Below are 24407 nucleotides of genomic sequence, written 5' to 3'. Positions count from 1 at the left end.
CTTCACCCCCGACTTTAGTATCGGAAACCATACTAAAGCTAGTAAGGACACTGCAGTACTCATCACCATCCCATTAAACAATTGAAACTCTTTGGCTGCCATTTTACCTTTATATAATAAACAGGCATTTGTTACATTAAAAGATTTTATGCAAAATAATATTTGATATCACGTAGACCATTAATGTCATTCGTCTGGAAGAAGTCATTTATGATTGGTTAGTTATAACCAATAACCAACTAAACAGCGTCCACACACATTTGCACCTTTTGTTGGAGTGTCTCTAGGCACTTTAAACAACCTGTCCCCTTTTAAAAAGTTCTTTTTTAAATGCTGTGATACTTTACTATCATTGGAGCCAAACAACGGCCACAGGCAGAGATCATCCTCTTTGAAGGAGTCAGGAGGGACCCTGACCTGGGTATGCCTGCACTCTACACCACCTGTTGAACAGACTTTTGCTTTAATTTCATGTTGGCTGGGGAGAGGCTGGAGAGCAGTAGGGAAGTTGGCTCCATTCACGCAGGGAAGCCTTCATTTCTACTAGATAAACTTTCTGTGCAACCTTATTTGTAGGAGAGTGATTGCTCACATGCCTGTTAGGTGACGTGTCACACTTATGGTCTGTAAATGATCCCAATAAACTAATTTGTGCTTTAGGGGAAATTTTCCTATCATTGTACTTTGTTGCCGGGAGTGTGTGTGTGTGTGTGTGTGTGTGTGTGTGTGTGTGTGTGTGTGTGTGTGTAGAAAGTGTTAGCAACAAATGCCACGATCCCATCGTAGAACTGCAATATGCAAATACTTTGCTGGGGGAAAAGATCCGAACATTCTAAGGGAACCAAATATTGTGTACTCTGAGGTCCTGGAATCCTGGGGCTGTGAAATGCCGCGCACGGTCACAAGCCAGTTATTTTCAGTTCATGCAATCCTTCTAAGGTAACCCGAGGTTCTCGTTTTACGACTGACCCAAGACAAGCCACAATTTTGGTCTTAATAGCTGTGGCCTCCTATAGCAAGGCCAAGAGCAAGAGTACTCGAAGGCTCTTCCACGCTTTCAAGCCTAGAAATGCCGCCTCTAATCGGAGAGAGCATTATTAGTGAAGGTGAGTGGACAGCAGACTCGGCGTGGGAGAGGAAGGGAGGATCAGTATCGGTAGACAGAAGCCGAATGGGCTCCACAGCGCTAAATCTCGCCCAACCGCCCCTCAGAGGTCGTAGACCCAGGATCCAATGACCGGCGAGCCAGGTTAGGGAGCCGGCCTCCGCTCAGAACAGCGGACGTTTGGGAGGTAGTGGCGGCCGGTTTTTCCAGGGGTGGAAGAATCTGGAACAAGGGTACTGGGCACAGACTCCAAGAGAAGCCTCCACTTGCCTCGCCGCGCCCCAGGTAAATTGCAAGGCGCGCCCCTAGCAAGTGACTCAACCCACTGCTAGACGTCAGGTGTCACAAGTTAAGTTCCACGCCTCCGCCGTGGGAAATAGTCCCCAGCCCCGCCCCCTGTTGTGCGCACAGCCAATCTCCGTTAGGTAGGGCGTGGCTAACGCGACCCTCCACACCCCTCTTGGATTCCTCCGCTCAGTCCTCTGTGGTGAGGTCGAGGGAATCGCCATTTTGGATGCTGAACGGCTAATCGGAAGTCTGCTTCTTCCGTTTTCGCGTCTGGATCCCTCCAGGTGAGCGTGCCCTCCTTAGCCTCAGACGTCTTTGTCTCCCTCTTCCTTCAACGCTCCGCTTTTCGGAGACTCCAGCCAGCGTTAGGACCTTAAGGTCAAGTCATCTGTGCCGTTGTCAGCCGGGAAGAAAGGGGTAGGCAGGGTCAGGCCTGAGGTCGGGCTCGGGCCGTGGGAGGAGGTGGGACCGCAGAGATTGGTACTGTCGTGGTTCCGGGGCATGACCGAGGCTCCGAGGAGACACCCCTCTGCCGTGTCGTGGGGTCGGGACCCTCAGAAAGGCCTTGTCTCCACCGCCGCGGTCGCTGCGGGGTGAGTCAGACAAGGAGAGCCAGAATTAGTGCTCCTCTTCCGGGTCCTGTGGTCAGGCGTGGCACTCAGTACCTTGAACTTAAGCTTGGATGCGGACCGGACCAGGGCTGTAGACTGATTGCAGAAGGAGGCTACAGGGGCTTTCTGTGTTCAGTCTGATGATGAATGGCTCCCGGAGGAGATTGTCATTTCTTTTGTTATGCCTTCGTAGCGTTTGGTTCTGGTATTATTGTTGTTGTTGTTATTATTATTATAACAAAACAGTATAACTCCTCCATCAAACAATCAACTTATGCCACTGTTTCAGTCATACTTTTCCTTATGCGTGTATTTTTCCAGCTTAATAAAACGTTAGTCGACACACTTATTAACATTGAGGTTTTTGATCTTCGAGGGGAACTTCACAGCATCCTTGTGTTTAAGTCATGCGACTTCTTAACATTTTCACCTGATAAAAACACTGTTTTCTTCCCCAGATTACTTTTTGTTGCCCTTCTCTTTTCTTCTCGTGCCTCTAGTTTCTAACAAGACCTGAGTCTCTAGAATCCTTAAGTAGACTCTGGTCCACTTAATTTAAGCTGTAATCAGGATCAAGTCCCAATTATATGTAACCTGTTGTTGTTTAAAGTAAAACTTCAAAACAAACTATAGTCTAAATGATTTCAAGTGGACCCCTTAAATTACTGATAATGAGGTTTCCTTTTTCCCCCCTTTAAATATTTCATTTTTATTTTATGTGTATGGTGTTTTGCCTAGACCCTTTGTTTAGGGTTCCAGGTATATCTGAATCACGAGTGTGCTTGGTGCCTGTGGAGTTCAAAGAGGGTTTCAGATCCCCTGGAACTAGAGTTATAGTTGTGAGCCACCATGTGGTGTTGAGAATTGAACCCAGGTCCACCGCAGATAAACATCCTATAGACTAGGAGCTGGATTGAATGAAGAGGAGGAAGGCTTGTGTGATGGCTGGGTGTTTAGAGGCCCTTGTGGCCAAGCCTGGTATGATCTTGATCCTCAGTACCTACGTGGTAGAGAGAGTACCCACAACTGATCCACACTTGTACTGTGGTCCTTGGAAACGCATGTGCACACACACATACACACAAATAAAATAAAGTTTGAAAATCCTTCTTCCTTAAGTTGACATTCTCAACTGTTTGCTTCTCACTCATTAATAGCCAAACAACAGTTGTTATTTTTGCTGGTGTTCTGTCTGCTGGATCCATGACTTGTCAAGGGGGATATATTGAGGCTTCTAACTAGATTGTTTTTCTTTTTGTTTCATGTGTTTTGAATCTTTTCTCATGAGAGGAATTCAGAGTTACAGTTGTGTTTTCTTGGTGAATTCACCTAGTTAGATGGAGTACTCCTCCTGTTAACGAATTAGTTGATTCTTTTTTCATTCGGACACTTTTGAGACAGTTTTGATGTGTAGTCTAGGCTGTTTTACACTCATGATCCTCCTGCCTGTCAGTCTCTCATGCCGGGGAACCACTTATGAACCAGTACTCTTTCTTTTATGTGTCTGCCCATATCACGTGCATGCATGGTGTCCTCACAGGCCAGAAAGAAGGCATCCGATCCCCCAGGGAAGACAGTTGTGAGCCACCATGTAGGTGCAGGGAATACATCCCAGTGTCATGGGGAAGAGCTGCCTGCCAGTGGTGATCTTAACTACCATAAGACCCATCTCTTTAATGCCCTGATCACCACTTTTGACAGTACCTGTTGTTCGGTTTTGTTGCTGCTGCTGCTGCTGCTGCTGCTACTGTTTTTAAGACAGTCTCATCATATAGCCCAGGCTGGTATGGAGCTTGCTGTGCAAACTGGACTGACTTCAGAGTCCGATCCTCCAGCCTCTGCTTCCCCACTGCTGGTATTAAATTCCTTTGCCACCAGGTCTGGCTAATCATCTGTGTTTTTTGTTTTTTTTTTTTTTTTTTTTTCTTTTCTTTTTTTTTTTCGAGCTGGGGACCCAACCCAGGGCCTTACTAGGGCCTTGCTCTTGTTACCACTGAGCTAAATCCCCAACCACTAATCATCTGTGTTTTTAAAGGTGTTTTTCCATTCACATTTAGTTATATACTCACTATATATTTGGGCGTCTGTTACTTTCTGTTTGGTCATTTTCTCACCGCTTTTTTTACTTTTTTTTTTTAAACATTTATTTATTTATTTATTTATTTATTTATTTATTATGTATACATCATACAGCTTTCTGCCTGCATGTATGCCTGCAGGCCAGAAGAGGGCACCAGACCTGATTACAGATGGTTGTGAACCACCATGTTGTTGCTGGGAATTGAACTCAGGACCTCTGGAAGAGCAGACAGTGCTCTTAACCTCTGAGCCATCTCTCCAGCCCGCTTTTACTACTTTTTACCTCTAGGTTATTTGGTCACTTTCTAGTTTCCAGTGTGTTTTAAAGTAGAGATGGCTAAGGGTGAAGTGTGCTTATTGTTTTTCCAGATCCCAGTTTTGGTTCCCAGCACCTACATCTCCAAGAGATCCCTGATGGCCTCTTCTGGTCTCTTGAGGACTCCCACCTGCATGTGGCTTACACATACACAGACACACACATCCACATGAATAAAAATAAAAATTTTTAGGAGCCGGAGAGGTGACTCGGGGGCTAACAGCACTGATCGCACTTCTAGAGGACCCTGATTCAATTCCCAATACCCACATAACAGCTCACAACAGTCTGTAACTCTAAGATCTGACACCTTCACACAGACATACATGCAGGCAAAACACCAGTGCACATAAAATAAAAGTAAATAATTAAAAATAAAAAATTTAAAGTGTTTTTAGTGTGTGTGCATATGTATGATATTGCTCTCGAATTGATAGATGTGGCCATGTTTTTAGAGACTGTTTTTCTACTTGTGGTAAAATGCAGAAATGTGTGGTTTGTATACGCTTGGCCCAGGGAGTAGCTCTATTAGGAGGTGTGGCCTTGTTGGTGGAGTAGGTGTGTCACTGTGTATGTGGGCTTAAGACCCTCACCCTAGCTACCTGGAAGTGAGTCTTCCTCTAGCAGCCTTCAGATGAAGATGTAGAACTCTCAGCTTCTCCTGAACCACGCCTGCCTAGATGCTCCCATGCTCCTGCTTTGACTATAATGGACTGAATCTCTGAACCTATAAGCCAGCCCCAATTAAGTGTTGTCCTTTATAAGACTTGGTCATGATGTCTGCTCATAGCAGTAAAACTCTTAGACAGAAGTTGATACCAGTTGGGTATTGCTGTGATAGGCCTGACCATGCTTTTTGCTGGGAAGAATGTGGGTTTTGGAACTTTGGATTTGGGAAGCAGAGGAATGCTTTAAATGGGACTTAATGGGCTATCCTAGTAGGAATATGGAAGATTTTGTTGCTGAGAGTAATTTGAACTGTGAGACCTGGCCCAAGAAGTTTCAGAGGAGAATTTCAGTATGTGGCATAGAGACTGTTTTTATGGTATTTTGGTGAAGAATGTAGCTGCTTTTTGCCCTTGTCTGGAGTCTCCCCGAGGCTAATGTGGAAAGATTTATATTAATTGCATTGACAAAGAAAGTCTCAAAAAAGCCCTTTATTCTCTGGTTAAGTCTCATGAAGAGCGTTTTGAACAAGTATAGCAAGCTTTAAAAGGAAAAATATAAAATACATGGTTTGAGTATTAAAGGGGGCACCAGGAAGTGACATGGAACTGTATCCTGTGTTCAAGATGATTAAATTGAATTAAGGGAGTGGGACTTTGGGGGCAAGATCTTACCCAGCTAGGTTTAGATACAGGCATGGTGGTGCACACTTTTAATCCTAGGAGATAAAGCCAGGCAGATCTCTGAGGTCAGCCCGAGACAGAGCAAGTTCCAAGTGAAGAAAAACTTAAATCCAACCTTGGTGGGCCACACCTTTAGTCCCAGTGCTCAGGAGAAACGCATGCAGATCTCTGAGTTCATGGTCAATCTACAGAGCAAGTAACTAAGACAAAAGGTTAGCGCTATATAGGTTGTTTTATCTTCTTCCTCTTAGGTAATGGTTATCCTAAGTATTTTATACTTATGTATGTTGAAAATCCCATAAAGTTATTCTAAGTGTCAAGTTTAACAGAGTTGAGAGGAATAATCCATTACATTTATTGCTATATTTGTCATTTCTGTATCTTTATGTGTGAAGGGGTATGTGTTCAGCTCTAGAATTGATTTTCTTTTTCTACCTTTTTGTGGGTTCTGGGGCATGAACCCAGATCCCCAGGGCTGTCAGCAAATACTTGTACACTGAGCTATCTCATCAGCCTTTTCTTTAGCAGTTTTTCCCTTTCTTAATGTATTTATCTTCATGTGCACTGGTTGTTTGCCTACATGTATGTATGTGCGAGAGTGTCAGATCTCAGAGTTATAGACAGTTGTGAGCTGCCATGTGGGTTCTGGGAATTGAACCTGGATCCTCTGGAAGAACAATCACTGCTCTTAAATACTGAGCCATCTCAACAGCCCCTCTAGCAGTTCTTTTACAGCAGTTCTGCTGAAGACAAAACTTTGCTTTCCCTCAGAAGATCATGTCTTGTTTCCCCTTTAATTCTGAGGAATGTAAAGTTTCTGGGTTGATGGTTCCTTTCTTTCAGTATTTTGAAATGACTTTGTTTTCTTTTAGTCTCTATGATCTCAGGTAAAATTTATAGATTGCCCCCTCTTTTCTGCTTTTTGGAATCTTGGATGTGTTGTTGGACTGGCCTCAGGTGATCCTCCCTACTCATCCCAAGTAGCTGGGGCAGTAGGTTCATGCTACAGCATCTTTGGTCATTTGAATAGATATACTGTAGGTAATATATTACTTATATCTGGCTTTTTTCAGTTTTATAAAAATCTTATTTATAGCTGGGTGTGGTGTTGCACACCTTTAATCCCAGCATTTAGGGAGACAGGCAGGTGGATCTCTTGAGTTCAAAAAGGCTGGTCTGGTTTACAGATTGAGTTTTAAAACAGATAGGTAAACACAAACCTTATTCAGAAAAAAATAGATCTCTGATTCTGATTTCAGCAATCTGATTATGATAAGATGAGGCATAAATCTCTAGGTTTGTTGTTTGGAGTTTTCCGAGTCCATGTGTTTATATGTGTCAGTTTAGGGGAATTTCTACTTAGTATCTTTTCAAGTAGCTTTTTTGCATAATGTTAATCTCAAATCTAGGACATCTTGCAAATGTTTTAGCATTGAGCTATATTTCCAGCCCCTCTGGAATATGATATGCAGATTCCTCTGTTTTGACAATATTTGAGACTTTGTTAATTAAAAAAAATTTGATGCTATAATTTAATTACATCTCCCCTTTCCTCCAAGCCCTCCTGTATACCCTTCCCTGGTACTTTTCAAATTAATGGGCTCCCTTTTCTTACTTCATTGTCCCCAACCCCTGTTTTCTCTGTGTAGCCCTGGCTGTCCTGAAACTCATTCTGTACACCAGGCTGGTATCGAACTCAGAGATCTGACTGCCTCTACCTCCTGAGTGCTAGGATTAAAGGTATGTGCCACCACTGCCTGATGTGCTTTGTTCATTTTTATTTGTGTGTGTTTAGTGTATGTGCACGTATATGTGCAGTGTACATCTGTTCCTGCAGGGAGTCTGGAAGTGGATGTCTGGTGTTCTAGCACATTGTCTAGGGTTTTTTCCAGGCAAGGCGTCTCTGAACCTGGAATTCACAATGTCTTGGTGAGGCTGGAGGCCAGCGAGCTTTAGTGACCTGTTCCACTTAGGTCAGTGCTAGGATCACAGGCACACACTTGGCGTCTGGCTTTTTACATGTATGCTGGAATGGAAACTCCATGCTCATGACTGTACAACAAGCACTGAGCAATTTTCAATCATGGTTTTGTTTGTTTTTATGAGATTTTTTCATAATGTCCTTATCGATCATTTGGGAATTTCACATCATGCACCCTTAGTTAGGAGTTTACTACTGTGAACAGACACCATGTCCAAAGCAACTCTTACAATGACAACATTCAGTTGGGGCTGGCTTATAGGTTCAGAGGGTCTTAAGGCCCATGTCAACAGTGACACACCTACTCCAACAAGGCCACTTGTCCTGTAGTGTCACTCCGTGGGCCAAGCATATACAAACCATCACACACATCACACTCACTTCCCAGTCCTCCCATATCTGTCCCAACTCTTTTGACCCCCCCCAACAAAAAAAAGAAAAAGAGAAAAAAAACCACACACAATGTTAGTCCAATTTGTGTTATCTAATATACTCATTGGAGCATGGTCAAATTCCCAGTAGCCAGTCCCTTAAAAAAGTCTTTCCCCATCCAGAGCCCTCAGTCGTGGAGATAAACTTTAGCATCCTTATCACAATTGTTTTCTTTCTTAGTTTTTAAGATTTATTTATTTTATGTATGTGAGTACACTGTAGCTGTCCTCAGACACACCAGAAGAGGCATCTGATCCCATTACAGATGATTGTGAGCCACCATGTGGTTGCTGGGAATTGAACTCAGGCCCTTTGGAAGAGCAGTCAGTGCTCTTAACTGCTGAGCCCTCTCTCCAGCACTCTCCTTACCATAATTCTTAAGGGAGCTCTTGGACGGTTTCTTGTCTAGGTTGTTACCTTTTTCTTGGATGTCCTGGAACTCTCTTTCAAATTGGAGACTGTTGTTGCTCTCTTTACGTGTACTGACTTTTCTGTAATTTTGCATTCTGTTATTGATCCTCTACCTTGTTTCTTACTACTCTAATATTTCTATTTGTTTCTTTAAATTTAATTTTTGTACTTTTTGCAAGTCAACCATGAGCACACCTGTGTCAGCCAAAAGAGGGTACCAGACCCTGGAACTGGGGTTTCTGAGACAGTTGTAAAGCAACCGCTATACCGGTGCTGAGAACCAGATCCAAGGTTTCTGTAAGAGCAGCAAGTGCTCTTAGCCACTGAGCAACTGTCTTTCCATCCCTTGTTTTCCAACCTTCTAAATACAAATGTGACTTTTTTTGATATATTGATATTGATAAATTGACATAGACTGCAGCATAGCCTAGTTAAAAACCACAGAAGTCTTGGCAATTTTCTACCCTAACTTACAAGTTTGCATTATGCCCCAATTTTGTTATCTTTGCCTTCATGACAATTTCCAAACAGGTAGCTGACAAGGTCATAAAAAACTACATCAAAGTGATTAATTGTACAAGTGTTGCCAGTTCCATCAATTTCCTGGTCACATGACCCTTTCAGTTTTAGGCCCCAAATCCTAAATACTCAAAAAATGCATATTTGAAGTTTCCCCCTAACTTTATTTAATTTTGCATAAAATTAAACTTAATGGTAAGTACTATATGACTTTTTAAAAAATATAGTAGTGTTCTAACTAGTATAGCTAATTGTGAAGTTCTTTGTCCTTTATGTAACATGGATTTGGGTTATAGATGGCTGTGAGCTGTCACGTCAGTGCTGGCAGGTGGATTCAGGTCCTGCAGGAAGTGCTCCTAACCACGGAGCCCTCTCCAGTCCATGTTTTCTAACTAGTGTATTGCTAGGGCTTGTTATGTACAGAAGGCATTCAGTACATACTTGTGGAGGCTATTTGAACATGTAGAGCCCCGAGTGAACCTCAGGGGTTGTCAACCTTGTTTTTTGAGCCAGGTTCTTGAGTGAAAACCTGGAGCTCACCTGATAAGTTAGGCTGCCTGGCTACTCTGAGCCCCAGTGATCTGCCTGTCTCTGCCTGCCCAGCTTTCTGTGTAGTTGATGGGATTGAAGTCAGGTTGTTAGATCTAAGTAGCAAGTACTTTGTCAAGTGCTTTGTCAACTAAGCAGTTTCTGCAGTACCCCACCACGCCCCCATTTTCTTCTTAAACGAGCATCCTCTCATACATTATATCCTAACCTCAGTTTCTCCTTCCCTACTTCCCCTCCCCTAGATCAATTCCTATTTCCCTTTAAAAGAAAAAAAAAGGTGGGCCTCTCAGAGATGTCTACCAGATATGGCCTAATGAGTTACAATAACCGGCCACAAACCCTCATATCATGGCTGGACATGGCAACCCAGTAGGAGAAAAGGGTCCCAAGCATAGGCAGAAGAGTCAGAAACAGCCCCCATTGTTGGAAGTCCCACAAGAACACCAAGTTATACAACCATAAGGTATATGCAGAGGACTAGCTCAGACCCATGCAGGGTCCATGTTTCTTATTTTGTGAGCTCCTTCCTATGAGACATGCTTAGTTTTATTCTGTGGGCTTTTTTCTTGTGGTCTACCTTGACCCCTATGGCTTCTACAGTCCTACCTCACCCTCTTCTGTGAGCACACTCCCATTTTCCTGGGCCTTGTACATGTGATCTGAGCTCTATTATAGTTTATAATGCTAAAGGACTCAGTGTTACATGATACGGATCGCTTACCTGGGCTTTGGTTTCAGGTGAGTTTAGGTTTTAGTTTAGTGTGTCTCTATATATTTCCCAGGCTGGAACTATTAAGGTTCAAGGAATCTTACTACCTCTTTCTTTAGGGTTTAAAGGTACAGATGCCATGCTTGGCTTGTGTTCAAGTTTTATTCTCAGTTCTACCCACTGTTGCTGACTGACTTGGTGCAGGTTATTAGAAAGTATAATAGTTGTTAATGCTTGTCTTTCTTCCTACTTGCAATTCATCCCTGCTATGAGTGCCTGAGAGTATTGATACTGTTTGGATCTGTCAACACATATTCTGCTAAGTATTGGCATTAGAGTATTCTGCTAGACTAACTCTCAGAAAGCTCCGGAACCTGGGATTTTACACACACAACTCCTTGTGCTTGGGAGGTTTTAGGGTTGAGACAACATCTTGGCATGTGTCAACTTGTACTGCCACATCAGGCCAGGTTCTTCGTTTACAAGTGTCTGGTTTCTTCTTTAAGATGCAGCTTGCTGGGGTTGGGAATTTAGCACAGTGGTAGAGTGCTTGCCTAGGAAGCGCAAGGCCCTGGGTTCGGTCCCCAGCTCCGAAAAAAAGAACCAAAAAAAAAAAAAGATGCAGCTTGCTTAGGCTTTGCCATCTGGAGGACCTTTTATTGTGATTGTCTTAAGAGTTTGGGTCATTTCTTTACAGTAGGTTTCTCAGTCTTAGTTCTGTTGAGATTGGGACAGATGCTGTAAGACCACTGTCTTGTTCATTCTTGTCTGGTTAATGGTGTCCTAGGCCTCTGCCTACTAGTTGCTGATAGCCTCCTCTCCAGTTATGACAATGCAGAAGTCTCCAGCCCCTCCCAATCAAGAGACTCTAGGATTATAGGTTTGTTCTTTGAACTACTATGGTAGCTTCCTGGATTTTAATTATTTTTTTTCTTCAGTAGAATATAATTTTCTTATGAGAATCAGAGGCTGTACATACTCTCCCAATTTCCAGTACTTAACCAGGATCTGACACATAATCAATAAGTTCTTCTTGAATGGATGGATCGTATTTCAGCATAATGGGTCAGAGATACTTTCTGACTCTGGATGGAAGTTATCCAGTGTAATAGAAAGGTTTCTGGAGGCCATTTCATGAAAGAAAGTATCCTGATATCTTCTGAAAGTGCTTTTTACACAAGCAAATATTAGTCCTAGTGTTTGTACTGTTTGTCTGTTTTATTTGTCTTTTCCTTGCTTATTTTGTCAGATCTAGCATCTGCTTGGATATTATATTGCTTTAAAGTTTTGAATCCAGAAATAAAATGGAAAGAAATAGAAATTGTACTGTCATGAGATAGAATATACAGTGGTCAATGTGTAATATGTGTCCTGACATTTTGTGTTTACGTTGACTGGAATAGCTGCTCTGTGCAGTGTTTGGTAAATAGCACTCTGTTGTAGAACTTCATAAGGCAGCGTTGTGCTTCCACGCCCTTGTATAACCTTTGTGTCTAAGTACATGCTAATGACCTTTCTGAGGTACCACTTTTCTCAAAGACTCAGATTTAGTAGCAATATTTGAGAAATTAACATGAGGATATTTTGAATTTGTTCTAACTTTGGCAGTCTTTTAAAAAAGAGCATCATTTTTTTAAATGGAATACTTCCTGTCTAGTCTACTCTTTTGTTTTGTATTTGGAGACAGTCTGTCTCTGTAGCAGTGGCTATCCTGGAGCTCATTATGTAGACCAGGCTGGCTTCAAACTCACAGAGATCTGCCTGCCTCTGCTTCCTAAGTGCTGGGACTAAAGGTGTGCAGCACTGTGATGCCCGGCTTCCTTGTCTTTTTAATCACTCTGCTCCCATGGCCAATACCTACATACTAAAATTTTACCTTTCACCACATTATTTTAGATTTCATATCCACTTGTTCCTGTGCACTCAGTTCTTTGAACAATGGTAAATGATACGTAAACAAGATGTTTAGATCATGTCATTGTCTTAGAAAAACCCTGGGGGCTGAGGAGATACTCAGTGGGTAGAGATGTGCTCAGCATGTACACAGCCCTGGGTTCAATTCCCAACACCCAAAAGAAAAAAGGGAAGAATACTGGCCTATGTTACTGTCTGCCTCTAAGTAGTGCCAGTTCCTGAGCTAATGTGGACTTTTCACTGTGTTGTCACTTTTTCCAGGAGGAGCAGGACAACATGCTGGGCTCTGGTTTCAAAGCTGAGCGCTTACGAGTCAATTTGAGATTAGTTATAAATCGTCTTAAACTGTTGGAGAAAAAAAAAAGTGAGTACTGTTACTGTACCAACCTCTCCCCCTACCCCCGCTCCCTCTTTCTTTTGTGGGCTGCAGCACCCCAGCTGGATCTTTGAGGCTACTACTGTGGGGTTTTCTCCTAGCTGTGTAGTTAGGATACATGTCTGCTTCTTGTATACAGTTAAACTGAGACAATTTGTTGCAGAGAAAGGGACACAATGTTGACCTCTCTGTATTTGTATGCTCTGCATCCATGGGTTTCACATCCATGCATTCAGACGAATGCTGATCAGAAGTATTCAGAGAAAAAAAATGCATCTGTACTGGGTATGTACAGAATTCTTATCATTATTCCAAAAAATATATTATAACAACCATTTATGTAGCATTTCTATAATACAGTATAAGTAATCTAAGTGTGGTTTTATTAGAAGTGTACAGGAGGCTAAGCATAGGTGATCTGCACATGTTTTTCTATTTTCTGTGTCGTAGGCACTTGAGCCTCCTTATTGTGGTATACACAGGTGTCCTGGAGCCAGTGACTCCTGAGTTGGAAATGTCAGCCAGTGTCATAGTCTTATCTGTACAGGATGGCAAACTCTAGAGCAGTAGTGAAGAGAGTAGACGCTAAGAGAGTATGAGCTAGGACACTGTGGATTACAGCACCCATCTTCTCAGTCTTCTCTGGCGGGTGGAGGTCTGCCTACTGGCCAAGTCCCAGTACACTACTGTATGTGACTGGAGTGGGGTTTGTGTCCCAGCGGAACTGGCTCAGAAAGCGAGGAAGGAGATTGCTGACTATCTGGCCGCTGGGAAGGACGAGAGAGCACGTATCCGTGTGGAGCACATAATCCGGGAAGACTACCTTGTGGAGGCCATGGAGATCCTGGAGCTGTACTGTGACCTGCTGCTGGCTCGCTTTGGCCTTATCCAGTCTATGAAGTAAGATATCTTGCCTCAGAGGCTAAACATATCTGGACTTGAGGACGGAGTAATATTTTCTCACTCTACATGGATCTGCAGCAGGCTAACACTGACAGGTTCTTTCACATTCCCAAGGATCTTTTGCCTGTTAGTGAAAAGAAAGCAGACTCTGAAGTCCAGTGTCCCAGGTTTGAGTCTTGCTTGGGTCAGCTTGTCTGAGGCTTGTGCACTTAGGCATGCAACTTAGTTTCTCTAAAAGCAAAATAGGGAAATGAAATTACTAGAATGCCAGTTTCCAGAAGCCAGTGTAATTTGTGAAGTAACTGTGGATGTCATCTGACATAACGACTACGGCCTTTGTTGGTTTGTTTTAAAGGATGTTAAATTACATATTTTTTCTTCATTAGGGAGCTAGATTCTGGTCTGGCTGAATCTGTGTCTACATTGATCTGGGCTGCTCCTCGATTGCAGTCAGAAGTGGCTGAGTTGAAAATAGTGAGTATAAGCAATTTCTGTATCTATAGGTTTTTGGTTTGTTATAGACAAAGTCTCACTGTGTCACTGGCCAGTCTTGTTAGCTTGGAACTTACATCTAAACCAAGCTAACCTAGAATTCACAGAAATTTACGCTGCCTCTGCCTCTGAGTGCTGAAGTGAAAGGAAATGGCACCATGCCCCATCTGTGTGGTTTTTTTGTACCATTATTAAAGTCCGTTTGTTTAACTCGGTATCTTGTACACAAGCTTCTGGCTTTGAAATGGGCTTTGTTAATCAGTTAATCAGTTACCATTCAGATCTTCATAGCACAGGAATCATTTTGAGAATGTGAACAACTTTCTGAAAGTCTAAATTTATGTGCCAAATGTTGTTGCAGGTCTTAGTCAGGGTTTCTATCCTGACTAACAAACATCATGACCAAGAAGCACGTTGGGGAGGAAAGGGTTTATTCAGCTTACATTTCACATTGCTGTTCATCACCAAAGGAAGTCAGTACAGGAACTCACACAGGGCAGGAAACTGGAGGCAGGAGCTGATGCAGAGGCCATGGAGGGTGCTGCTTACTGGATTGCTTCCCCTGGCTTGTTCAGCTTGCCTTTTTATAGAATCCAGGACCACCAGCCCCGGGATGGCACCACTCACAATGCCCTCCCCTCCCTTGAGGAAACTGAGAAAATGCCTTACAGCTGGATGGTAGTATTTCCTCGACTGAGGCTCCCTTGTCTCTGATGACTCTAGCTTATGTCAAGTTGACACACAAAACCAGCCAGTAGCTTAAGTTATTTTTTAGTTGGGTGTGGTAGTCTATGCATTATATATATATTATATATTATTATATTATATGCATTTTATATATATATTATATGCATTATATAATATATATATATATTCCCTGTGCTTTGGAGGCTGAGGCAAGAGCATGAGTAAAGGCCAATCTGGACTTCATTCAATGACCTTTCCCAAAAGGCACAGGAGTGGAGAGGGATAGGGAGAAAAACATTTATTGGACACGTATACATTTGCTTGATATGCATTTTGCTATCATCTTGTTTTTGTGGTGCTGAGGGTCAAACCTAGGCCCTCACACAGCTGTGTCTGTCCTCACACACACTGAGCAGGTCTCTATTACTGAGCTATTCCATCTCCAGAACACTTTGTTGTTTTTAAGCTCTTTATGTGTATGAGTGTTTGCCTGCCTGCCTACATGCATGAATGTATGTGCATCATGTCCATGCCTGGTTTCTGCACAGGTTACAAGAGTTTCAGGTTCCCTAGAATTGAAGTTATAGGTAGTTGTGAGCCTCCATAGCAAATGCTATTCATTCATTCATTCATTCATTCTCTCTCTCTCTCTCTCTCTCTGGTTTTTTTTTTTTTTTTTTTTGAGATAAGGGAGTCTTAGGGTTTTTATTGCCTTGAAGACACAACATGACCATGGCAACTCTTACAACAGAAACAGAAAACATTTAATTTGTGGCTGACTTACAATTTCAGAGGTTAGTTCATATTCCAATGGTGGGAAATGTGGCAGCGTGCAGGCAGCCATGCTGGAGGAGTAGCTGAGAGTTCTGTATCTTGGATAGCGGAAGGAGACTGTGTGCCACACTGGGTTTAGCTTTGAGATCTCAAATACTTCCCACAGTGACAGCAAGGCCACACCCTACTCCAGCAAGGCCATACCTCCTAATAGCGCACTCCTTACGAGCCAGTTACATTCAACTACCACAGAGGGTTCATAACCCCGAGTGGTTTTGAATTTGCTATGTAGTTAAAAGTAACCTTGAGCTCATAAGTGCTGGCATGATAGGCCTTACTATGGACAGTTCACAATTTACAGTTCCTACACAATTGTAAGCCAGAAAATTAAAACATTTTAAGGTAACAGATCCTATGTTAAGACAGCTCTTTGCTTTAAAATCCTCAGGTAGCTTTCTGTGGTTCTCTGTGATGCAGCATCTGGCTCTTGTGTAACTGGTTTCAGTTGTTACTCAACACCACAGGTTCTATTCTAGATTCACTGACTTTGTTTTGGCTTTGTGAACTAGCCATGTTTTAGTCCCTGGAAACTTTTACATATTTTCCTAGAATAATTTTCTTTCTATCTTGTTGAGTTAATTTGTTTTGTTTCTAACTATGCAGCCCTGGCTGGTCTCAAGCTTGTGAGGGTCCTCCTGCCTCTGCCTCTGCCTAATGAGAGCATTAGGGGTTACAGATACACGGTACTGTACCTAGCTCTTTGCTTAGTTTACTTCTGACAATCTTCCAAATATTGTCAAAACATTGCTTTCTTCAGAGGAGGCAGCCTCACCTCACTCTTCTGCTCAGGTCTGATTTGCATGTTGTACCTTCCTTTAGTAGCATTTATCCTAGCTGCAGGTGGACCTTTATTGGTTATTACTATTGATAATATTATTTAGTACTTAGATTATAAGACTCCTTAGGAATAGTATCTTGTGTTTGTTTTTGTTTTTCTTTTTTTTTTTTTAAGATTTGTTTATTTATTTATTTATTATATATAAGTTCACTGTCGCTGTCTTCAGACACACCAGAAGAGGGCATCAGATCCCATTACAGATGGTTGTGAGCCACCCTGTGGTTGCTGGGAATTGAACTCAGGACCAATGGAAGAGCAGGGCAGTGCTCTTAACCACTGAGCCATCTCTCCAGCCAAGGTTTTTGTTTTTCAAGACAGGGTTTCTCTGTATAGCCCTGGCTGTCCTGGAACTCCCTCTGTAGATCAGGTTGGCCTCAAACTCAGAGAAGTCTGCCTGCCTCTGCCACGGAGTGCTGGCATTAAAGGTGAGCACTGCCCCGCTTGGCTGAATAGTGTCTTTTTTTTGTTTTTGTTCATGGCCTTAGTACTGGTTTTGAAGTGTGGGAGCACGTAGCCCAGGCCAGCCTTGACCTGATCTCTTGCTTCCACCTCCCTAGTTAATGGGATTATAGGTGTGTGCCACGCGTCCCCTCATAGTTGTACTTTCAGTGCTGTCCGGCTCAGTGAGTGAGTGCGGTTAGGTTGTTGCTGTCTGAGTAAATGAAAAGTAATATATACTTACAAGGTTTTATAGACAGTGCATTTTGTTTTTGCTGGACATAGTGTACCATGCCTTTAATCCCAGTACTCAGGAGGCAGAGGCAGGTAGATCTCTTGGTAGTCCCAGGACAGCTGGGACTACACAGAAAACCCCTGTCTCAAGAAACGAGACAAACAAAAACAATAGACTGCTTCTTTTAAGCCTACTAATAAAGATATGTTTAATGTTATAGGAGAAGTTGTGAAGCTGTTTGTGGGAGTGGTTTCTATTAACAGTTTTTCTTTTTTCTTTGTAGGTTGCTGATCAGCTCTGTGCCAAATACAGCAAGGAATATGGCAAGCTGTGCAGGACCAACCAGATCGGGACTGTGAATGATAGGGTAATGAGCCGCTCCCTGCCCTGCCTTTTCTCTTTCCATCCTCTGTTGAGTTAGGACGGCAGGAGGAAAGTGGAAAGAAGGGTTGGAGGAATGAAATGGGGAAGCCACTAATGCTGAGTACCTGTCAACTAGGGAGTGAGGAAAGCTGTCGTCCTGTAATGTACCTTCTGACTGGGAAAAAAGTTCACCTTTGTTCTTAACGTCCTCAGTTTTACCAGGAAAATGAGAGAAACTAAATTTTAAAAGAAGCAGGTTGGGACTAGTATGGATGCTTCTTAACATCAATCTTTTATCACAGCTAATGCACAAACTGAGTGTAGAAGCCCCACCCAAGATCCTAGTGGAGAGATACCTGATTGAAATTGCCAAGAATTACAATGTGCCCTATGAACCTGACTCTGTGGTCATGGTAAGTTCATGCCTAAGCACAGAGGAAAATGAGACTGTGTAGGACTTCTCGGGGATTGGGGAGCTATTTGTACTAACTGAATCGGTGCGCATAAGCCTTTGCTACCTTCTTGTATAACAGTAAATATGACTGCAAACCTCACAGGGCATTTAAAGCATGAGATTGAGCAAACGAAGGCATCTTGTACAGCCTTGATAGATATGTTGAAGCATGTTATTTCTGCCTTCCGGTGAGCTGGAAGAGGTGGAGAAGTCCCTTGTACATAGCAGTGCTCCAGGATCTACATAGTTCATTTAGTGTGCTGTTTTCAGGGAGTGGTTAGAAAGCTGAGTGTAGATACACATGTAGAACAGATTCTCTGTCTTGACTATAATAATGATTCAACAATTAAAGTTAACAGGGTACTGTAGTTCTTACGTTAACCAACTTCCAGCACAGACACCCAGCTCATTTCCCCAGCTCTCTCAGGGGTATTAATGTATGTGTCCGTGTACTTCAGAGCTGGCCCTCTGCTGGATCAGGTGTTCTTTCCTGGGACACTGTCCTTCCTGAGTCTCCTAGGTTAGGGACTTTAAACTCTGCCTCCTTCCCTCCCTTGGAGACCTTGGTCTCCGTTTCTTCCCCTTGTTTTCCCCTTGCTTCCTGGGAATTGTCTGTGGCTGTGGTGCAGCATTGAGGTGTATGTCCTTCTCCCTAATGCCTTCACTTTCCCTACCACTGTTGATGGCCTGACCACTATTATGAAAGAAAAACAGTATCAGGTTAGCAAAAAAGCCAATGGGATTAACCAATCTTATTAACTAGGGGGGTAGAGGGAGGTAGGGAAGCAAGAGGATCAGTTCAAGGCTAGCCTGGGCTATATGAGACCAAAGTAAACAACTTTGCTTTTATGTGTATGCCTAGACTTTTCTAGGGAACCTGGTCATGGCCATGATTAATAAATGCTTCTGTCTTTTTCTTAGGCAGAAGCTCCCGTTGGAGTGGAGACAGATCTTATTGATGTTGGATTTACAGATGATGTGAAGAAAGGTGGTCCTGGAAGAGGAGGAGGGGGCGGGTTCACAGCCCCAGTTGGTGCACCTGATGGGACCATGCCCATGCCCATGCCCATGCCCATGCCATCGCCATCTCCAAATGCTCCCTTCGCATACCCAATGCCAAAGGGACCAGTAAGTATGTCATATAAAGACAGTGTGGACGTTTAGGGAATGCTGCAGAAGAGCAACTGGATGGGCTCTGGACACACTGAGAAGTCGTAGGTTGCCAGGAATACAAAACAGTAACAACACTTGTATTAGCAGAGTATTCAAGCAAGTGCATTGAGGAACAATATCAGATCCGGGAAAGCCCTTGGCTTTAGCTGCAGGAACTGCAGTAGAAAAATCTATAGCTGGTACTAGGAAAACCAGTTTAGGGAGGGTTGTTAAGTAACTGGGAATCTGTTGTTAGTAGGGTTTTTGTTTTGTTTTGTTTTCCTAAAAACAAGAGCTTCCCTTTATTGCCAGGTTGAAAAGCCTTTGTTGCTAGGATGTTGGTTTTCTTTCTTTCTTTTTTTTTTTTTTTTAATTCATCAAAGACTTTAATGTGCAATCTGAGACACTGAAACTGGTTTTTTTTTTTTTTTAAGATTTATTTATTTTATGTATATGAGTACACCGTAGCTTTCTTCAGACACACCAGAAGAGGGCATCAGATCCCATTATAGATGGTTGTGAGCCACCATGTGGTTGCTGGGAATTGAACTCAGGACCTCTGGAGGAGCAGTCTGTGCTCTTAACCGCTGAGCCATCTCTTCAGCCCAGATGTTGGTTTTATAGTAGGTCATTAGTAGCAATCAAGTGATTCAGTTTCCTTTTTCCCCTTGAGGCAGACTTAATGTGATAATTGAAGAATAACCTTTGTAGATCTTTATGCTTGTGGTCTTTCTGATCACATGTGATCCTTTTGAGACTTTTTTTCCTTTGAGGACCTTGAATATATACTATGTACATGATGTGTTTTTACACATATTTCTTCCCAGGCCATCTAGAAGTTACAGATTGGGGGGCAGCATTTCTGATACTGCTTTTCTCTTGCAGTCGGATTTCAGTGGATTGCCAGTGGGGACTTACCAGGCCTTTCCTAACATTCACCCACCCCAGATACCAGCAACTCCCCCATCTTACGAATCTGTAAGTGCCTGAGCCTTTTGGTAAACGGCAGGAGAGTGAATCCCATGAAGAGAGCAAAATAATGACAACAGGGAAGGCAAACTTTTGATCAACTTAGTATGGGTTTTGCTTTTGGAGTCTTTGTTGCTTTCATGCTGCCCTGGAGATGGGGAGTGCTGTTGGTGGCATTTGTGGTGGGCATGCTATGGCAGCACTGAAGCCAGGATCAGAAAGGACCTGCACTTAGGAAGCTACACTACTCACATGGGCATGGTAGCACATGCCTGCAGTCTCAGCACTTTGAGGGATCAGGAGTTCAAGTCAGCTGGACTACATGAGCCCATCTAAAGCAGTAAAGGGAAGCAGTGTGCCTCTGGAGCGCTTACTGTAGATATATCTGTCCTACTAAACCAGCCCGAGAAGCACATTGAGCTGCTGTAATTTGGTATTTATTAGAGCACCAGGCTTTTTTGTCTTTTAAGTTCACAACATTCATGAGAAAGGATAGTAATGGGGTATTTGACTTAATCAGAAGTGTCCAGTTAGTCATTTTTGGCCTGTAGCATTTAGTTCACATTTTATTCTGGTATTAAAACCTGTGGCAGTAGGGGAGATATAGGTCACTAATCTAAGACCTGTTTCAAAATGAAAAGTAAAACAAAAACCATGGAAGTAGTTGAGCAGTGGGGAACACGGGTCTGTTGTGCAGGAGGCCCTAGGTGCAGCTCCCAGTGTTTGGGAGTATATGGAAATTTTCATAATGGCTCATGTGGTAAAGATGCCTTGAACTGTGTCACTGTTTCAGAATTACTTGTTTTCTGCCAGGCTTATGTATAGATACCTGATTCATACATACATGCCTTTGAGAGCTGTTTCCAGCTCATGGTTTACTTAGAAAACAAGTTGGTGTGGGATGTGCTATGTAAATTACTCACCTAGGAAGCTCTCCCTGATCCTGAGTTTGCTTATCATTCTTCCCATTGGTTTCCATCTCTAGCTGATAAGTTTTCTCCTGGAACTGAGTCTTTCTCAAGCTTTAGCATTCCATGTATCAAAACATGGCCAACTGTGTGCAGTGAGGTGGATCTTCAGTCCTTGAGGCCTTGGGTCTTAATAGATTTACTAGTTTGCTTTGCCTGGAAGCTGAAAAGTGTCCCAGTGTGGTAAGACTTTTCTTTCTTTGCTTAGTAGGTCAGAGGTTGGCATGGTGTCTTATGTGGTTCAGAGAAGCATGGAGAGACTAGGAGGCATTTTCTTAGGAGAAATTCTGTTGCTTTTGGTGAATAGCTTAGCTTTTGGAAACCAAGGTGTTAGTACTTTGTCTAGAGATGTCATTGTTTTTTTCCTTTAGTAACAATCTTTGTTTTGCAGGTTGATGACATTAATGGTGATAAAAATGTTTCTTCTGCACAGATTGTTGGTGAGTGTATTTCAGAAAGCTTTACCCTCTTACAGTTGCTCTCTCCATGGCCATAGTATCCAACCCATGGTCCTTATCTTCTTTTCAAATATGGGTCTAACAAAGAATTCAGGACTTCTTGCTTTCCTCAGCCTCAATTTTCAAGTTCTATATTTTTAGTCACTTCAAGTTTTTAAAAATTATTTCTCATTATTTATACGCATGTGGGTTTATATGCATGAGTGCAGGTTCCTATGGGGGTGTAGGAAACTGGATGCAGTTATGGGTAGTTGGTGTTTGAGACAGGGTTTCTCTGTAGCCTTGGCTGTTCTGGAACTCACCCTGTAGACCAGGCTGGCTTCAAACTCAGATCCACCTGCCTCTCGAGTGCTGGGATTAAAGCGTGTCTCCTCTCTCCCTCCATGCCTAGCTTGGGGTTTTGACGTGGTTAGGAGCTGAACTTGGGTCTTCTAGAAGAGGAGCATGTTATCTTAATGGCTGAGCCATCTCTTTAAACTCCCCACCCCGTGCCCCATGTTTATGTATGTTGTCTGTGTACCATGTGCATGCAGTGCCCTTGGAGACCAGAAGAGCATTGGATCAGTTGGTTTTTGAAGTGAGGTATTAAAGAAGGATGTATTAGGTTTCTTTTGTGTGGTAAAACAAAGGTTTTATTTTGCTTACGTTTCTATGTCACAGTCCTTTATCAAAGAAAGTCAGGGTAGGAATCTGGAGGCAGAAGCTAGGAATGAATGGTCACCTGCTTAAATTCATAGCTTTTTAAACTTTTTATTGATTCTTTGTGAAGTTCACATCATGCATCCCAATCTTACTCCTTTCTGTTCCTGTACCCACCCTTCACCCCTGCAATCCCCCCACCCTCAGACTTGTTGTAGAAGCTCTAGTGTCACAGTGAGTCCCACAGTAAGCCTTTTAGTCCATACTTCTTTACAATCAGTCATTGGTCTGGTACAAGGCCTCTGTTACTCTGTCAATACGGGATCCTCACTGGGACTCTTAGAGATCCTGTTGTTGCCCTGTGTCATGGAGACTCTGTAAGTTTGGATCAGTAGAACTGGCCCCTTTCCATGCTCCAGCGGGTCATAGATGGGGTGGGCTAACTCAAAGCCCTGGGTGGTAGTGAGCTGGTCAGCTCTCCTGCACCACAGTCCCTAGCACTGCCCTCACTAACCCAATCCAGTTGGCAAGGGGCGGAGCCAGCTCTCCCACTCTCATGCCCTTAGGCTGGCTTTCCTGTGCCCATGCCAGCAGGGTCAGTTCTATTTTTCATCCTGGTTTCTTATACCACTCAGGACCACCTACCTAGGGGAAGCATTGCCTCCAGTGAGCAGGGCCTCTCACGTTAATCTGGTGGGAGCATTTTCTCAATTGAGATTCATTCCCTTTTCCCAAATGATTCTAGTTTGCATCCAGTTGACATAAAACTAGCCAGCACAGAGGACAATATAGGCACAAACAGTAAGGGTGACTTTCCATGAAGCCGGCATGTTTTTGTAGTTCCTCAGTAAGTTAAAAAATGAAGTGCTAGGACCAGAGAGATGGCTTAGTAGTTAAAAGCACTGGCTGTTTTTCCAGAGTACCGAGGTTCAATTCCCATCACACACATGTAGGAAAAATCCCCAATGCACATTAAATAAAAATAAATTTAAAAAGTGAAATGCTACTAGCCCCCTAGAAAGCATTTGAAATTAGAAAGTTGGGCATGGAGTTCACTGGGAGGCGTAGGCTGTACTCAGTGATGGAGGACTTGCCCAGCTTGTGCAGGTCCGTGAATTCGATCTCCAGCATTGAAAGAAAAGAAGAAAAGCAAAGCAGAAGAACTGTATACTGAGCAGACTGTTCTGTTACATCAGATAGTCCCAGTCTTAACATGACTTTGGACTTCCCTATCCACTTGCTTCTACCTCCCTAGTACTGGCATTTACCAACATGCGCAGTTGCATGCAGTTCTGGGGATCAAACTAAGCTTTGTGTATACAAGGCAAATGCTCTGAGCTACATCCTGGCCTCTCCTGCATTTTGATTTATTTATCTATTTAGTCCTTTGCCACTTATAAGATTGTGCTCTTTGACCTGATTTAATTAGGACCCAAGCCAGAAGCTCCTGCAAAGCCCCCTTCCAGACCTGTGGATAACTACAACACCTTTGTACTGCCAGAGTTGCCATCGGTGCCAGACACACTCCCGACCGCATCTGCCGGAGCCAGTACCTCGGCGTCAGAGGACATAGACTTTGATGATCTTTCCCGGAGATTTGAGGAGCTGAAAAAGAAAACATAGGTTTCTTAAACCAGGCAGCATCCACGATCTGGAAGTTGATACGATACGGAACAGTTCTCCTTGTAACAATGAATCTCCATGAATTCCGTTTCCTCTGTTAACCGTCATTGAGCACTCCTCCTCGGGGCTCCTGCTGCTCTACCAACTGTGTTGCTTTCCAGTTCTCCAGAGATCCTGAGAGAACTAACAGCTAGAGGCTCTGGCTGTGTTTGCCTGTCTGTCTTCCTCTCACATGGATCCCTTGGTTCTTTCCTGGCCATTTCATTCACAGGGAGTGAGGAGTATTGCGGGTAGAGGTGCCAAAGATGGCTGGACCATGGAGGAGAGGACCCTATGATGAGTTTCAACCTTGACTTGTAAATACTTTCCTCTGCATGGGGGCGACTGTAGAAAGAATCAAGGCTACCATGTGTGTTCTCAATGACTCAGAAAGCCACGGTCACGGTTCCTGGAGGCTGGGCCCTCATTGACATGTACACTACTCCTTGCTGCAGGGCACTGTTCCACCTGGATCCAGTTGCAAAGTTTGTTTGGAAAAGTTCTTGGTTTTACTGGATTCTCAGGGAGCCCTCTGTGGCCTTTTCCTTTATTTTGAGTGCTGTTTCCTTTCTAGGAAAGAGCAGCACTTTGGACATTTGTTTTTTTCCCCATAGCATGTTAGGAAGGAAGTGCTGGGCTTCCAGTTGCCTTAATAGAAGTACTCAAGTCTCTTGGG

General features: G+C 43.1%; 2 protein-coding genes across 2 annotated transcripts in view; one reads left to right on the top strand and one right to left on the bottom strand.

Moving 5' to 3' along the window:
• Window positions 1-1572: 1572 nt before the first annotated feature.
• On the top strand, window positions 1573-23571 carry Ist1 (IST1 factor associated with ESCRT-III). The gene is made up of 9 exons (XM_032887360.1): window positions 1573-1677; window positions 12525-12627; window positions 13359-13539; window positions 13929-14016; window positions 17350-17433; window positions 17732-17842; window positions 18805-19011; window positions 19921-21412; window positions 23499-23571. Exons 2-8 carry the CDS (start codon window positions 12540-12542, stop codon window positions 20023-20025), a joined length of 864 nt encoding a protein of 287 aa, XP_032743251.1. The 5' UTR covers window positions 1573-1677; window positions 12525-12539; the 3' UTR covers window positions 20026-21412; window positions 23499-23571.
• Window positions 23504-24407, bottom strand: part of Pkd1l3 (polycystin 1 like 3, transient receptor potential channel interacting) — a 59819-nt gene continuing 58915 nt past the window's right edge. Inside the window, 1 exon segment of the mRNA XM_032887359.1 lies at window positions 23504-23674. Coding sequence (XP_032743250.1) covers window positions 23548-23674 — 127 coding nt within the window. The 3' untranslated portion in view covers window positions 23504-23547.

The sequence above is a fragment of the Rattus rattus genome, chromosome 17 (assembly GCF_011064425.1).
Source record: "Rattus rattus isolate New Zealand chromosome 17, Rrattus_CSIRO_v1, whole genome shotgun sequence".
In the NCBI taxonomy this organism is placed as follows: Eukaryota; Metazoa; Chordata; class Mammalia; order Rodentia; family Muridae; genus Rattus; species Rattus rattus.
Note: the sequence above shows the minus strand (reverse complement) of the source record. Positions and strands in the feature narration are given on the sequence as shown.

Coding starts and splice junctions, on each gene's coding strand:
- Ist1 (XM_032887360.1), top strand. CDS start 12,540: ATGCTGGGCTCTGGTTTCAAAGCTGAGCGCTTACGAGTCAATTTGAGA. Junction 17,843..18,804: donor AACCTGACTCTGTGGTCATG/GTAAGTTCATGC, acceptor TCTTTTTCTTAG/GCAGAAGCTCCCGTTGGAGT. Junction 19,012..19,920: donor ACCCAATGCCAAAGGGACCA/GTAAGTATGTCA, acceptor TTTCTCTTGCAG/TCGGATTTCAGTGGATTGCC.